Here is a 14,207-nt window from a genome sequence, read left to right on the forward strand (position 1 = left end):
AGCACAGCACTAGAGATGAAGTTAGTGCCCGTTTCTTCAACTAAAACTGTGTTGTTGTTGTTATTTTTCAGCTCTAGGGATTGAATTTGAAGCATGCAGAGCAGACACTCTACCACTAAACTTCACTGCCAGTCCCAGGATGTCTTTAATGTAACTGAAAACATAAGAGAAAAGAGAGAGAGACAGAAACAGAGAGAGACAGAGACAGAGACAGACAGAGATAGACAGACAGACAGAGACAGAGACAGAGAGACCTACCAAGCACCAAAATGCAAAATGCCATAATCCGACATGGCTCCCAGAAAAAAATTCCAGGAGATTTGGCAAGTCATACATTGCCCTGCCATATCTGTTTCCTGACCAGGTATGAATACAACCCCATCTCCTCTGGTCTCCATGAGCCTCAACCATATAAAATTGTTTGCTGCAAAACATAGGTTTGCCTCTCTGGCCTTTACACTTGGTGTTGTTTACTTTAACAAATATTTAATACAAATATTACTTCAATTTTTTTCCTATGCTCTTAGCCTAATTCCTACGCATCTTTCAGGGTTAAATTCAAACAATACCCATTGCCTCAACTGCATGAGCCATCCCTTTGTGTGGTGCTGACTTCAAGCATTTGTCCCATTACATAGTTTTATATTTGACTTTCCCACTAATCTACTAGAAAAGAGTTATTTATATATGACTTTCCCACTAATCTACTAGAAAAGAGTTATTTTTATGGCATAAAGTGCCCAGAATATACTAAGAGCTCAATAAATTTTTAATGAATGAAATATTACAGTAATGAATGAACAGAAAATCATGGAAGTACAGGGACAGAGGGATAATATTAATTCCTAGCTATTAGATATGTGCAATAAGTGTTCCCTATGGGTAGAAAAATTAGCTTTGGGGGAAAAAAATTACTTTGGGGAAAAAGAAAGAATGAAAAATGGCTTTTGAACACTACAAATTAAGTTTTCAAATCAGCAGAGGTCATTGGCAATAGAACTATTAAATTCTCAAGAATGAGGTACATAGTTCAGTTAGAAACTATCGCTCTTGTCTTCAAGTGTTTATCAGAGGAGAGGGAGTACTTGCTGACTATCACTCAGGCGCAGACACATTTTGGATTCATCAGAGCCAAGTCACTTTGAGCTGGGCAGCGTCATCTCCAGAGAAGAGGGTGTTTTCCTTACCTACCATGATGCCAGTTTCTTGTTCAACTTGTTTCACCTAATTGAGATGAAGCTGCTATATCCCTCCAGAGGGAATTCCCTGCTATAACTGTTCAATGGTTCAAAGGTAGCGAGGCGGATTTGGCACCAGGAAGGAAGGTCCTGTGTGACTAATCTGAGCGGGTGACACCCTCTAGCTTCTGCAATCTTGGTTATCCTCCACCTGGATTTCCAGAGCCTAAGACTTAAATGCAGCCTGGTGAATTGTCTAGGCCAAGTCTGAGTAATTTCCCCAACTTCGTTGTCTTTGTCCTCTTCTCATGTAGCTCAACTTCTTCCTGTTTAGTCTCCTCCATGGCTAACTTCTTAGGTCTCTGTTTGGCCCATTCATTTATTCATTTCTCACCACACATTTCTTGTGCACACCAGTGTCTCCATTTTTGTTCTTTACACAGAGTTCACTGTGCTGAACAAGAGGGAGAAGGTCTGTTTTTTCAAGCCCATTGCAGAGGCGAGACCACATCCATACCCAAAGACTGGCTCCCACCTCTTTATGACTTATTCTTTGTCTCAGTTGTATTCATTTCTGTTTTCAAGGGTTCTGTATCTGGAGTTTCAGTAAACATCACTGATTCATGGTCATCCTGCCAGTACCTCCAACTCAACAGAACTCACCCTTTTCCTCTCTGTACCAGTTTTTCTTGTGACTTCTCTATTTTTCTGTCATTAATGATCTGCCAGTGGTTGGGCACAAAGCCTCGGAGATACCCCAGTGCTTCCTCTTCCTCATTCCGATACTGCACCCAGCTTTGTCTGTTCTTCTTCCCTCCAGACAAATGCTTTTCACATCTATCATCCTTTTCTTACTCATTGCTGTGTGCAGGGTTCAGATTACCTTGTCAAGCCTGGACCACTGCACGTGCCCACAGTGGCGCTCCTCTAGCCGCATCCCCTCTAGAGCATCCTGACCATTGCTACCTGGTTAACCCTAAGGGCATGTCATAGAGCGCTATGGATGTTATGTAGGTCAACTTCTACCTTCCTGAAGCATTTCTCTCCGAACTATTTTCCTCCTACCATACACCACAAGTACACCATTTAAAGTCCTTGAATTGGAACTCAAAACATCCATGACTTGGTCTCCTCTCTCTTTCTCTGAGAATGTGTCCTCAAAGGTTCTTCTACCCTACCACCACCTTCTAAGACCCCCTTTCTCCTTCCTCCATCAAGTATGAAGCTAGTCTCTTTCTTCTCAAAAATGCAAAGTATAATATTTTGTTCAAAAGTTTAGTTTGGGAACCAGACACATCAAGTCCAAGGCCTTCTACTGCCATTTACAAGCTGTGTGCTCTTGGGATGTCTAACAGTCCTATGTTCCAGCTTTTTATCAAAAGAATGAGGAAGGAACTTACCTTGTGGGGAAGATGCAAGAATTGAATAAAATAATGCCAACCTTATGGTATATGATTGATCTCTCTAACATTTCACTATACTGAACAGCTAGAATTCCAAACCACTCTCCTAGTAGTACCCTTTTTCCCTGAAAATAAGACCTAACTGGAAAATAATCATTCTTGAAAACTAGACATCAAAAGTGCCAGCCTGAATCAGCCTATCCTTGCCTTACCTGCTTTACAGAGTAACCACCAAGTAAGAGAATATTTATGTAAAGAAAGGCAAGGATAGTCTGATTTAGGCTGGTGTTTTTAATCTCTAGTCTTCAAGTCTCATTATTTTCCAGCTAGATCATATTTTCAGAGAAATGGGATAGTAAGTGAAAATGTCTAGTGGGTCAAGGTACCTGGAAGCACCCCTTAAACACCCACAGCCTCCCATAACCGTCTGTCTTCCTGGTGTGTGCTTGCTGGGCTTCCTTGGTGCTGCCATCCTCACAGTTAGCGATTTGCTGAGCAGCCCCCTGCCTCATGTACACAGGAATTATTCCCATTCGGGTGCACAAGTCTCTTGGTGAGTGATCTTTCCTTCCCAAAACTTAGCTTCAGCTTCCTGCTCAAGGGCTGCCGCAGCCGTCAGGCTCGCTTACCAGTCTGTTCTGAGTCAGTCTGTCTCCATTCCTGACTCTCGGTCCACGGAGTCCAGGGTCTGTTGCTTCAGCACACATCACTCATCGCTGATGTGGAGGAGGCAGGTCCTTGGTGATGTCATCTGTTTGCAAACAGCTTCCGCAAATCCCCTCCCACAGGGAATCACAGAATCTCAGAGATGGAAGCGAGGGCCACTCTCATTTGTGGCAGGGCTGCCCTCAGGACTCTCCTTCACTGGGGGTCGTTTGACCTCAGCTTTAAACAGCCAGGATGAATCAAGGAAGCATTTATGACTTTGTCCCTGAGTAGGATACCTTGAATAGATGGCGCTGGGTGGACGCTGTGTCAGAGCTCACCCGTCACTGGGTCATTAATGCTATAGTGGTTGAGAAGCCAAGCTGTAATTTTCTAAGAGCCTGGGTGTGTCCACAGAGATCCTAGTACCTCTTGCCCTGGATGGTGGGGATTTCTAAAGTTGTAGAGCATGACAGTGAGCATAAGAGAATCCACTTTGGTGTCAAACAGATTTCAGGTCAAATCTCACCTCTATGACCCATCATTGGGAACTTGGACATCCACTAGCTGTACAGCTCTGACCCAAATTATTGAAACTCCCTGAACCCTAATACATAGAGAGAGATAGAAATTAATGTCTATTTTTGAGACATTAAGTGAGTATTAGGTGACATAATATGCCTCCGCATGTGTCTGGAACAACGTTAGTGCCACGTAAGTGGTAGCTATTTTATTACTTTGATTATCACCACTATTATTTCTCCCTTTCTGAACCCAGCTGACGCCATGCAGAAGGCTCATTTGTGAAACTTCCCCTTGCCTACAATGAGCAGGAAAAATCTGGCCCACGGGGTGAGTTTCTGTCCTGTTCAGGATGACACTACCACCCTTTCTGGAAAAGGAGATTCCCATATTTCTGAGCACAGCACGTCACACCTCACAGAGAGTAGGAAACCTGGGGGGCCCAAGCATGCCTCAGCTGCACAGGCGAGAGCAGGAGAGGGTAGTTCCAGTCTCCTGGAAGGCATAGCTTGGAGTTTCCTCACCAAGCCCACCAGGGTCAAGGATCCTCCATGACAATAAACAAAACAAAAGCAACAGCAAACAAACCTTAGCTGGCCCTAAATTCAAAGCTCCTAAAGTTTCCAGTCCGAACCTTGGCCACAAGCTGCCTGGACCTGCTGCTGGAAGTGCCCTGCTGGCTCAGGAAGGCATGGGGGACCCAGCAGAGCAGAGCAGTAGCAAAACAAGCTCTGGAGTCAAGTCCTCTTCTTCACACAAGGATAAGTGATGGAACAAATTACTTAAGCTCAGGTTCTTGTCTATAAAATGGGCATAACAGCACCCACCTCAGTGAGTCATTAGGAAAATCTGACGATGCTTGCCTCGCAAAATTCTTAGAATGCCTTCAACAGTTGAGAAGTGATCACAGCTATCCTAATTAATTGCCAGAACGCCACATTCTTTCTCTAGCATGAATAGTTTTTTTTCTCCCGTGAGCAGTGGAGAATGAGGTAATAAAGTAAGACAAATAAACACACAATGAAGAAATAAATAGGAAAAGAGATGGTCTCAGGAGGTAGAAGCTTTATTATGATATCTTCAAAGGACAACTCAGTAGGCATGTATTAAGCACCTGCTGTGCACAAGCCTCTGCACATAAGAGTCCAGCGTTCCACCCACGGCTCTCAGACCCTCAGAGGGAAAAATCGCATGGAAGGGTCACAGAGTTTTGAGGGGCTGAGAACAGAATGGGCTCCTGAACATCAAAGTGCAGTTAGCTTTGTGGGGTCTGAGTCCGAGGCCCGGCCCGCACAAAGCTGTCACATTGGGAGGGGGAGGGGGCAGGTGGGGTCTCTCTGGGCTCAGCGCGGGCTCCCTACTTCCTGTGGGCCTCGGGCAGACTCAGCAGCCTCCGCAGCAGCCGGAGCTCTGGTTATTGCAGGAGCTCTGAGATCTCTGGCTGCTCCTGCAGCAGCAGCCGCCCCCGCGCTGCCGTCGGCGCCTCCTGGGGAAGCAGCAGCAGCCGGTGGAGCTGGAGCCGCAGCAGCCGGTGTCTCCGCAGCAGCCGCCGCGACAACAGCCCCCGTCACCCACGCCAGAACCGCAGCAGCCTCCGCAGCAAGAAGAGGAGCGGGAGGGCGCAGGAGTGGGCACCGGGGCGGGGCACGGAGTGGGGCCCTGGGAAGACCCCTTGGAAAAGCCTTTGGCGGAAGACGCACCCTGCTGAGACATGGTTGGGCTCCTCAATGCGAACCTGGAAGAGAGACGGCTTTTCAGAGGGAGAGCACACCTTTGCAACAACGGGAAACCTGAGTTTGGGAATTTGCTCTAGTGAGCAAGTCACCTGGCATGGTGTAAAGAAAAAGCACCAAGAAAGGTTAGCAGCAAAGAAACACACCCGGAACAGGTGTTTCCAGCCAGTTAAACACACGTAGGGCAGGAAACCGCCTATGCAGAGAGCCAATGGTGGTTTCCCAGTTTCTGACCCGAATGAGGACCACCTCGGTTTCCAAGGTGGAAAACAGAGGATTCTGCAACAATGTATCGGAATGATCCAGTCCAAGCTCTCTCTAGGCTCCAGTCCTAGTTCCACTCCTTTGACTTTGACCACAGAAATTCAAGCAATATTTTCAAAGTTACTAGCATGGCCATTTTATCTGTTAGAAAATGCCCAAATAATACATGCGTCCCTGCCTCCTGGGTCCAAATATCCACAGACACAGAACCATGTTCTGGTTGTTCCTTCTTGGGGGCCTCACTGCCCCTGCTACCACTAAGGAAAGGCCAGATGTGCAGAGAATGGGAATATGCCCATCCAGAAAACCAACAGACGTGCGTTCTAGTCAGAGCTCTTCTAAGATTAAGCAACTTCTACGTCGCTGTGCAACTTGGTAGAAGTTACACACACCTGGCCTCTGTGTCCTCATTAGCACCGTGAGAGGTTGGCTCACTTGATGCCTGAGGGGCTCCTCAGGGCTCCTTGCACATCCACCTGCTGGCTAGAGTCTGCCTTCTCCTCCTCTCTCTATCTTCAGTTCTTCCCCTCTTCCTTCCTCAGCACCCACCTGGACACTTACCAGACGCTGGCTCCACTGGAAGACTCACTCAGTTCTCCAACTGGAAGGTGACACCTGCTACCGGTAGGCAGTAGACTGAGCAGTGTACAGCTGGGAGAACCTTTTATAAGATTCCAATCAAGCTCAGGGTTGGGAGGGGCCCATTTCCCAATACACATGCTCAGCTGACACTCACAGCACAGGAAGAGTCATCGCTCAGGTAGTACCGTAGGTGGTGCACGTGGATATCCAAGTCACTTCACAGGGGTGCCAGGATTGCTGTGGTATGTTTACTCTGCAAACAGGACACTGTTCCTAGCTGGGAGGGCTGTGTGTGTGCTTCCAGAAGGCATGGGGCTCGAGGGAAGGGAGATGGGCCCCTCTGCTTTGTTCTACAGTGTACACACACACACTTCCACTTGCCCACCCCTCCTTCCCTCCGCCGTCATCCCCTTGATAGTGAGTGGTTTGCTTGAACCTTGGTTGGCACCTCTCTGGCCTTGGCCTTTGGCAGCTCGGAGCAGGCCGCAGGCTATGTGTTAAGCCCAGTGGATTTCATCCAGATGATCCCAGACGGAGCTCAGTGAAGATGAGGGGTGCCAGAGGGCATTCCAATGGTGATTTCTATCTGTTACCAGAGACAGGAAGAAAAACCCAGGAAATTTAAGGGACCATGAAGACTAGAAAAGTTGTGAATGTGATCAGGTTACCATATTCCCATAATACAGACCTAGTGCACCTAGGAGAAAAAAGTGGGCAATTGCAAAGTGGCAAAGCAGCCTTCAGACCCTCTGCTTCTGTCCCCACCTGCTGCCTCTACCTCCCTTTGAAGTCAGGAGCTCCCTGAAGCCTTTGCCTCATAGGAAACAAAACAAAAGCCTAAAGGGATGGAAGGAGAAAAGGAGGAAGGGAGGAAAGGAAAGCCAGAAGGAAGGGAGGGAGGACAAAAAAGGAAGGAAGAAGGAAGGAAGAAAGGAGAAGGGAAGGTAAAGAAAATGAGATAAAAGAAGTCCTTTCCAGAGACCTAAGGTGTCCATGATGATTGTTTCTTTTATTCTTTGAGAATAACCAACTGTAAGAATCTGAGGAGACTTTGGCGGTCAGCTGCCTCAGAACTGCTTCTTGATCAATGCAATTGCCAGGCCATACCCGTGAAGCGGAGCTGTGAGAGAAGTTCCAAGATGAAGAATTCAAGGGTTCATGCTGAGAGATGGGCTACAGTAAGTGACCTTGGAACAGCATGAGGAAATGTACAAGGAAAGGCAGGTCATGAAAGACACCAGTTTCATTTAACATGGCTTTAGAGCCTGATTAACAGGTTACCTATACCTAGAGCACATCCTGACAGGTCTGGATGGGACATTCCGAGAAGTGAGGTCAGTAGTAGAAAAGAGAAGAAAGAGATGGAGCAGCAAGATGCCCGTCTCCTCTGGGGACCACACAAAGTTCTTTGAAAAAGAGTGAAGAACAAGTTGATAAGAATCGGTATGAGGAGAGATTTGGGCAAGTGGCTGTTGTCTCACAGATCTACCATGACCTCTTACACTACCTTACTTTACCTGTCACAGTTAATTCTTACTAAAGTAGAGGCCACGTGTGTAACTTGTATAGAGAAAGCTGATCCTATCATAAACTTTTTGAGAGTCCCCTGAAGGAACCAGCCCATTCCTAAAGGAATGTGATCTGAAAACCCCAAGATAGTGACTAAAACCCCTCTCCCACACACACACATAGACACAAACACACATACACACACACACCCCAAATGGTGACAGTCTTTGGCAGAGAATAGTGTATTTCTTGATTCTCTACTCAAACCCAAACCCAAGTTTTGAGAATCGAGGGGAAATGGGCTCAAATATGTCAGACCTGCCTCCTAAACTTGCTGCCACAGAAACTCTTCCCAGGCCCAGCTCTCCCCTCCATCCAACTTACCTGGGATTATAATAATCAGAAAAGTAGGGTGTCCATACATTGGCATTCAGCTTGAGAACTTTAGGCAATCTTATTCTTCAGTAATAGTAGGAAAACTTGCAGGAAACCCCCAGAATGTAACCTTTTGAGGTACCTCCAGCCTCGTTGCCTCAAACCATTCCTGTCCCTGCCCCCATCTGAACTTCTGTCCAGTACTCTAGCCTCAGACATGACTTCTTCTTCAAATGTGAAGTTCCCAAATTCAAAGCACTAAAGGAAATAATTGTTTCCTGGAGGTCTAAACCAAAATGTGCTTCCCAGGTAGATGTTTGTAAGTGCGCACTTGCACTTTAAAAAAGGGAAGGGAAGATGGCTTAATGTAGGAGGTAGGGGGCAGGGGAAGTGAACAGAGAATAACCAGGAGGCAGGGATACCAGAAATAAAAAGCTTTATTGTTGCAGAGAAAGTAGCATCACAACTGAATTTCAACACCTTGTGCTCCAAAGAACTGTAAGAAGGGAACCCAAGCCAGAGAACATCAGAGGTGAGACCTCTAAATCTCACAGTGGATGAACAAAGGGCAGAAGGAGAACCTCAAAGCATTTCAGAAGCACTTCTGCTGGAAAACAGGACAAGAGACTCCTCAGGGTGGATGGGTCTTCTGTTAACGCTGCTCCTTGGTGCTCCTTGTGGCCCAGTTCAGCAGCAGCCTCCAGAGCTCTGGCAGCAACTGGAGCCCCCAGACTGCTGGCCACTGCCGCCACCACTACTGCCAGAGGAGCCACTGCCACCACTGCTGCAGCAGCCACTGCCACCACTGCTGCCAGAGGAGCCACTGCCACCACTGCTGCCGCAGCAGCTACTGCTACTGCCACAGCAACTACTGCTACTGCCACAGCAGCTACCGCCACCGCCACTGCTGCAGCCGCCAGAGCTCTGGTGTCGGTGTCGGTGTCGGAGTCGAAGAGATCTGCGGGGCTTGTGGTGGCTCAGGCAGCAGCCGCCACCTCCTGAGCTGCAGCAGCCGCCAGAGCTGCAGCAGCCTCCAGAGCTGGAGCCACCGCAGCTGCTAGAGCCAAGGCTGCAGCAAGAAGATGAGCAGGAGGATTTGGGTGGGCATTTGGGGGTGCACTTAGGAGTGCTCTTAGGCGGGGGCTGGCACTGCTTCTGGCTTTGTTGGCAGGACATCGCAGCAGGAAATGAATGAGCTGAAAGACAGTACAAAAGTTTTAAATTCATTTACTCCAAGGTAACTTTCTCATATTTAAAAATGGAACTACGAATTTACAGGATTTTATGTCTAGGATGATCAGATTTTAAAAACCTAAGACCTGTCACAAAAGAATATGCAAATGAGTTAAACCTAGGAACTTATACTTTCAGATTAACCCCTTGCAACTTCAAAAAGGTGCTAATCCATCATGCCCTTCCTCTACCTTCCACCTTCCTCCCCTTTCCAACCTCACCCCCCTTCTCCTTGTCTTTCTCCAAGACTGTCCTCAGCCTCTACCCTGGGCCTCCTTCTGCCCAAAATGTCAGCACCAAGAGTCCACCCTGGTTCCCAAGGCGCGTTCCACCTGGCTCAAGCACTGGAGTAGATCACCCAGGAAGGACTGAGGTGGACTGAGGTACTGTAGGAAGCACTCGCCTTTTATACAGTTCGTCTCTGGCCTAGTAACTGACCATGTGCAGGACGCTGATAGCATCTTTCACACAGCATGGGTAACACCCTCCCCTCACATCCCAAGAACCCAATTCCTCCCTCCATAAGCATCTGAAATATTAACCCACAGTCAGATCCCCTGACAATTGTAGACCTCTGTGATGGAGATGGAGCTTTGCGCATTGCACACCATGCCTGTTAACCTCGCAGGCAGCTCTGCTATGCTCTCATTTCCTCAGCTGGGCCAGTCCTGTTCTGCACCTCTGGAGTGAAGAGAAGGTCTGTTTTCTCTTTGGAGTGGGAAATGGACAAGGAGATTTTCAATGTGGGAATTAAGTGACCCTTTTTAGAATAGAGAGCCAAAATAAAATCCCAAGCCCATACCAATAATCTCAAATGACTTTGGTCCTTCTCCGATGATGCCATAGCCTGCACTAAGAATGCTTGATATTCCAGTGATGTTATTTTAGGCAGGTCTAATGCAGATGGTGTGGGTGGTTGAACTTCTGTCCCTGTCTGAACTTGACACACCAAGACTCAGAAGTAGCACAGATTCAGTATGAGCAATCCCTTAGAATGGGTTGAAGAATTTCACAAATGATCTGTGCGTCTATGTGTGATCTTAAAAAAGACAGCTTTAGCTGGCCCAAGGTGGCAGGAACTACGAGAATACTGAGAGTGTAGGTGAGGAGCTCCTCATTGGCAAGTTGCCAGAAGTGAACATACCTAAGGCAAGAGCTAGGGAGATCCATTTTCTGTAAATGGCCTCAAATGGAGGTTCTTCTCTGAATAGGGACAGAGCCTGAGAGCTGGTGGAGGAGAAATGCACACCAGTTTTGAAAGCCCACTGTGGAATCCTAAGCTTGTTTTCCCTACCAACAATATTCCGAGGGTGAGATAGCTCTCCAGAAAGGCATCAAAATTGATTTGCGTGGGAAAAGTAGCCAAAATTTGGCATATTGGCAATGAAATTTGCAGGAGGAGAATATAAAACGGGAGAAACACACAGTACCTCAGTTCCATTCTGGGTTAAATGGGGTGCAATGGGAAGCATTGTGTCAGTTAGAATCCAGACTCTAGCGAGAGAATGTCTGGGTCCAGTTTCTAGCTTTGCTCTCCCTCTCACCCTGAGCAATCTCAGACAAATAACCTAATCATCACTGAAAAATAAAAATTGTAACAAATCCTAGCTCATTACACAAGATTGAGGCAGTGGGATCACTAGTTCAAGCCCAAGCTGGATGATTTAGTGAAACCCTGTCTCAAAATAAAAAATTATAAAAGGCTGGGGATATAGCTCAGTGTGAAGACCTCAGATTCGTTCTCCAGGATCCAAAAATATTTTTTAATTTTTTTAAAAAAGCAATACAAAATTCTCAGAAAATGGTATTGAACTGTGAGTTCAAAATGCTAGTCTAAAAACAATCTGTATCAGTGTATTAAAACATCACATTATACCCCCATAAATATGTACAATTTTGTGTTTTATGTCTGTATTTTAGAAAATTAATTAAAAACTAAAAAGCTAGGGTGTTTCAAAAATAAATATAAATAATGTAATCTTTGTGGCTACCCTTATTTCTGTGAGAAAATATATGCTACATTTCAAGTTATTGATCTGCCCACATTTGAAAGCAAAACTATTTTTGTAACAACAGAATTTAACCCCACTGTTTTCATATAGCAAAAGGTTGAGTACTCACTTGACACTGATAGATGATATTATAAAAGAAGCATACTTATTATTTAAAAAATTAAAAATCACTTTATAATCCCATCCCCATGTTACTATTAATATTTTACTATTTTCCCTCCTTTTCTCTAAATCATGCGTAGTTTTTTTTAGTGATTTGAGTTTACATAGTCTTTCTCATAGTATGTAATTGTTTATCTAACTTTTCACTTAACATAGTAATGTAATCACCAATTTTGGGGGACCATTATTTTGGGTACTGGAAGAATATTGCAGGGAGAGTGCAGAACCTATTTATGACTGGTTGAAAGCATTAGCTCTAGTGCCAGTCTCTAGGTTTGAGTCCTAGTTCCCCACTCACAATGGTACGGTCACCGTCTTCTCTGCAAAAAGGGGGAAAAGTAGTCGATTCCATAGGGATATTTGCATATAACATACATTAGCATCCATAAAGCTCTTGGCATAGTGCCTAGCATGAAGTAAGCATGCAACAAACCTTAAAGTGGAACTGCAATATTGTGCCACTTCTCAGTCTGATCTCACAAGTGGAAGAGTGGGTTTAGATAAAGACCTTCAGGTAGGGAGGCAGACAGGCTGCCTTGGCCACAAGATCTCTAGGTGTTAGGGGACCACCTCTTCCCCACTTGTTGAGAAATATAAAAAATAACACAAAACATGGGCTCAGAATTTCTGGAAGAAGCTCAATAGCAGTTAAAGGAATCACCCTTTCATGCATGGGTATGATGAATTTTAAAAGAAACAATTCTATCCCCTTTCACTTAAAATTATTTAGGTCTGCGCGCAACTACGTGATACATAGGTAAGGTCTTTGAGTTCAGAAACCCTAGAGAGATCTAATTTTCAGTGCTTTGTAGGCACTCGAGGCTCAATTTTAATTTTCTTGTTCAGCTGAATTTGCTGTTCAGAAAGGACGACAGATGCCCCCAACAAATACAAACCAAGATTTTTCTTTAATAAATTCCAGGCACATCATGGAATTGTGGAGGATGTGGAAAAGACTTGGCCATCATTCAGCGCCAGTGGTTCTCAACCGTGGCGAGGCCTGGATGTTGACATTCTCCAAAACTTCATGGGGACGAATGCACAGTCAGGATCAAGACTCACCGACTTCGACCACACAGCTTCTTTAACGGGAAAGGAAATTGAGACTCAGAGATGGAAAGAGGCTTGCCCTGGGTCACACGTAGAATGACAGGAAGAGCTAGAATTCAGTCCCGGGTATCAGCCCTCTTCCCATCACTTCCCTCTGCCACTTGAATGATCATTTATTTCTTCTTCAGGTGTTTTGGTAGCAAGCTTTATTTTACACACAGATGATCCTTCATATCTTTGGTTTCTTCGTCCATGGATTTAATCAATTACAGATCAAAAATACGCAGGAAAAAAGTTTCACTGTACTAAAAATGTACCGCTTTTTTTCTTCTCTTTATTCCCTACCCATGACGTATGACTCTACACATAACATTTACATTTACATTGTATTAGTATAGAAGAGGAGGTAAATAAGGTTCTACGCAAATACTGTGCCACTGATTATAGGGACTGGAGCATCTGAGGATTTAGAGTCCTTGAAGCACCCCACTGAGGATACGGAGGGATGAATGTGACATGCTTATTAAATCTGACTATTGAAACTGCAGTGAAATACTAATAAATGTAGTGAATCATGGCCTGCATCCCATGTTTAGGAAAGTTGGAAGTAATTCTTCTGCTACCTTCAATAACCAGAAACCAGGTATCAGTGTCTGAAAGGCAGAGTCAAACATTATCAGGGAGGGGTCAGTTGGCAGGTCCCCAAGAACCCTCCCCAGGTGACACCACCTTGATGACTATGGCATGGCCCAGAAGTTCAACCCTGTTCATGCCTCTGAACTTATCAGGCCTGGGGACATTGATTCATTGCACCTAACTCACAAGAGACTGATGACATCCGTTTACAAAGACAAACAGGAGTCTTGAATGTTGGCCTGACAGGTACATTCTCTTCCTTCCTGTAGGATAATTCAAAATAGTCAAGTCATAACCTGCACATGCTCGGTGAGCATGGAGTTGCATAATGAGCTCAAGTTTTAAAGGTGAACAAATCCTAGACATCACCATCAGGTCATCTAAACACTGCCAGTCCAGGACAGATTGGGCGATCCTGAAAGCCTCTGTCCCCAGTGGGCTGTCTGTGCTTCCTTGTGCTGACCCTGGCCCTAGAACCACCTGCTAGGGCCTAGACATTGACGCTGTCATCCATGTACTGATCGAGAATGTAACATCACAAAGGTGATCTTTTTTGACTTATTTTTACTGCTCACTATTGTCCTGATATATTCTTTGGGAGACAGAATGATACACATCTTGCCCTACACACACACGCACATACACACACACACACCCCCAAAACCTGTGAAATAATAACTTACCCAGAAAAAGATACTTTGCAGATGTGTTTAAGTTAAAGATCTTTAGGAGTTTTTCCTGACAATGAAGGTGGGATCAATAAAATTGCAAGGGTCCTTTTAAGGGGAGGCAAGAAGGTGAAGGTTAGAGAGAAAGAATGTGACAACAGAAGCAGAGATTGGAGTGAGGCATTTTGAAGAAACAGGAAGGGGCCATCGGCCAAAGAATGGGAGCAGCCTCAGG

The 14,207-nt window shown here is 45.5% G+C and overlaps 2 protein-coding genes across 3 annotated transcripts; both read right to left on the reverse strand.

Annotated features, from left to right (window-relative positions):
* Positions 1–4,796: 4,796 nt before the first annotated feature.
* Crct1 (cysteine-rich C-terminal 1) lies at positions 4,797–6,411 on the reverse strand. Of its 2 annotated transcripts, none has more exons than XM_005414629.2 (2): positions 6,307–6,411; positions 4,797–5,483 (listed from the first exon to the last, which is right to left on the reverse strand). In XM_005414629.2, the coding sequence occupies exon 2, from the start codon at positions 5,459–5,461 to the stop codon at positions 5,132–5,134; it is 330 nt and encodes a 109-aa protein (XP_005414686.1). In that variant the 5' UTR covers positions 5,462–5,483; positions 6,307–6,411; the 3' UTR covers positions 4,797–5,131. The 2 variants fall into 2 exon arrangements, with proteins under 2 accessions (XP_005414686.1, XP_013365433.1); XM_013509979.1 differs by having other exon boundaries at positions 6,295–6,368.
* A 2,219-nt stretch (positions 6,412–8,630) lies between these two features.
* LOC102017081 (late cornified envelope protein 1F-like) lies at positions 8,631–9,860 on the reverse strand. Its single transcript, XM_005414630.1, has 2 exons — positions 9,777–9,860; positions 8,631–9,407 (listed from the first exon to the last, which is right to left on the reverse strand). The coding sequence occupies exon 2, from the start codon at positions 9,385–9,387 to the stop codon at positions 8,899–8,901; it is 489 nt and encodes a 162-aa protein (XP_005414687.1). The 5' UTR covers positions 9,388–9,407; positions 9,777–9,860; the 3' UTR covers positions 8,631–8,898.
* Between the last annotated feature and the right edge of the window lie 4,347 nt (positions 9,861–14,207).

The sequence above is a fragment of the Chinchilla lanigera genome, unplaced genomic scaffold, assembly GCF_000276665.1.
Source record: "Chinchilla lanigera isolate Chin_1 unplaced genomic scaffold, ChiLan1.0 scaffold00191, whole genome shotgun sequence".
NCBI lineage: Eukaryota > Metazoa > Chordata > Mammalia > Rodentia > Chinchillidae > Chinchilla > Chinchilla lanigera.

Bases quoted from the DNA above. Each gene is read 5' to 3' on its own strand.
- Crct1 (XM_005414629.2), bottom strand. From the start codon at position 5,461: ATGTCTCAGCAGGGTGCGTCTTCCGCCAAAGGCTTTTCCAAGGGGTCT.
- LOC102017081 (XM_005414630.1), bottom strand. From the start codon at position 9,387: ATGTCCTGCCAACAAAGCCAGAAGCAGTGCCAGCCCCCGCCTAAGAGC.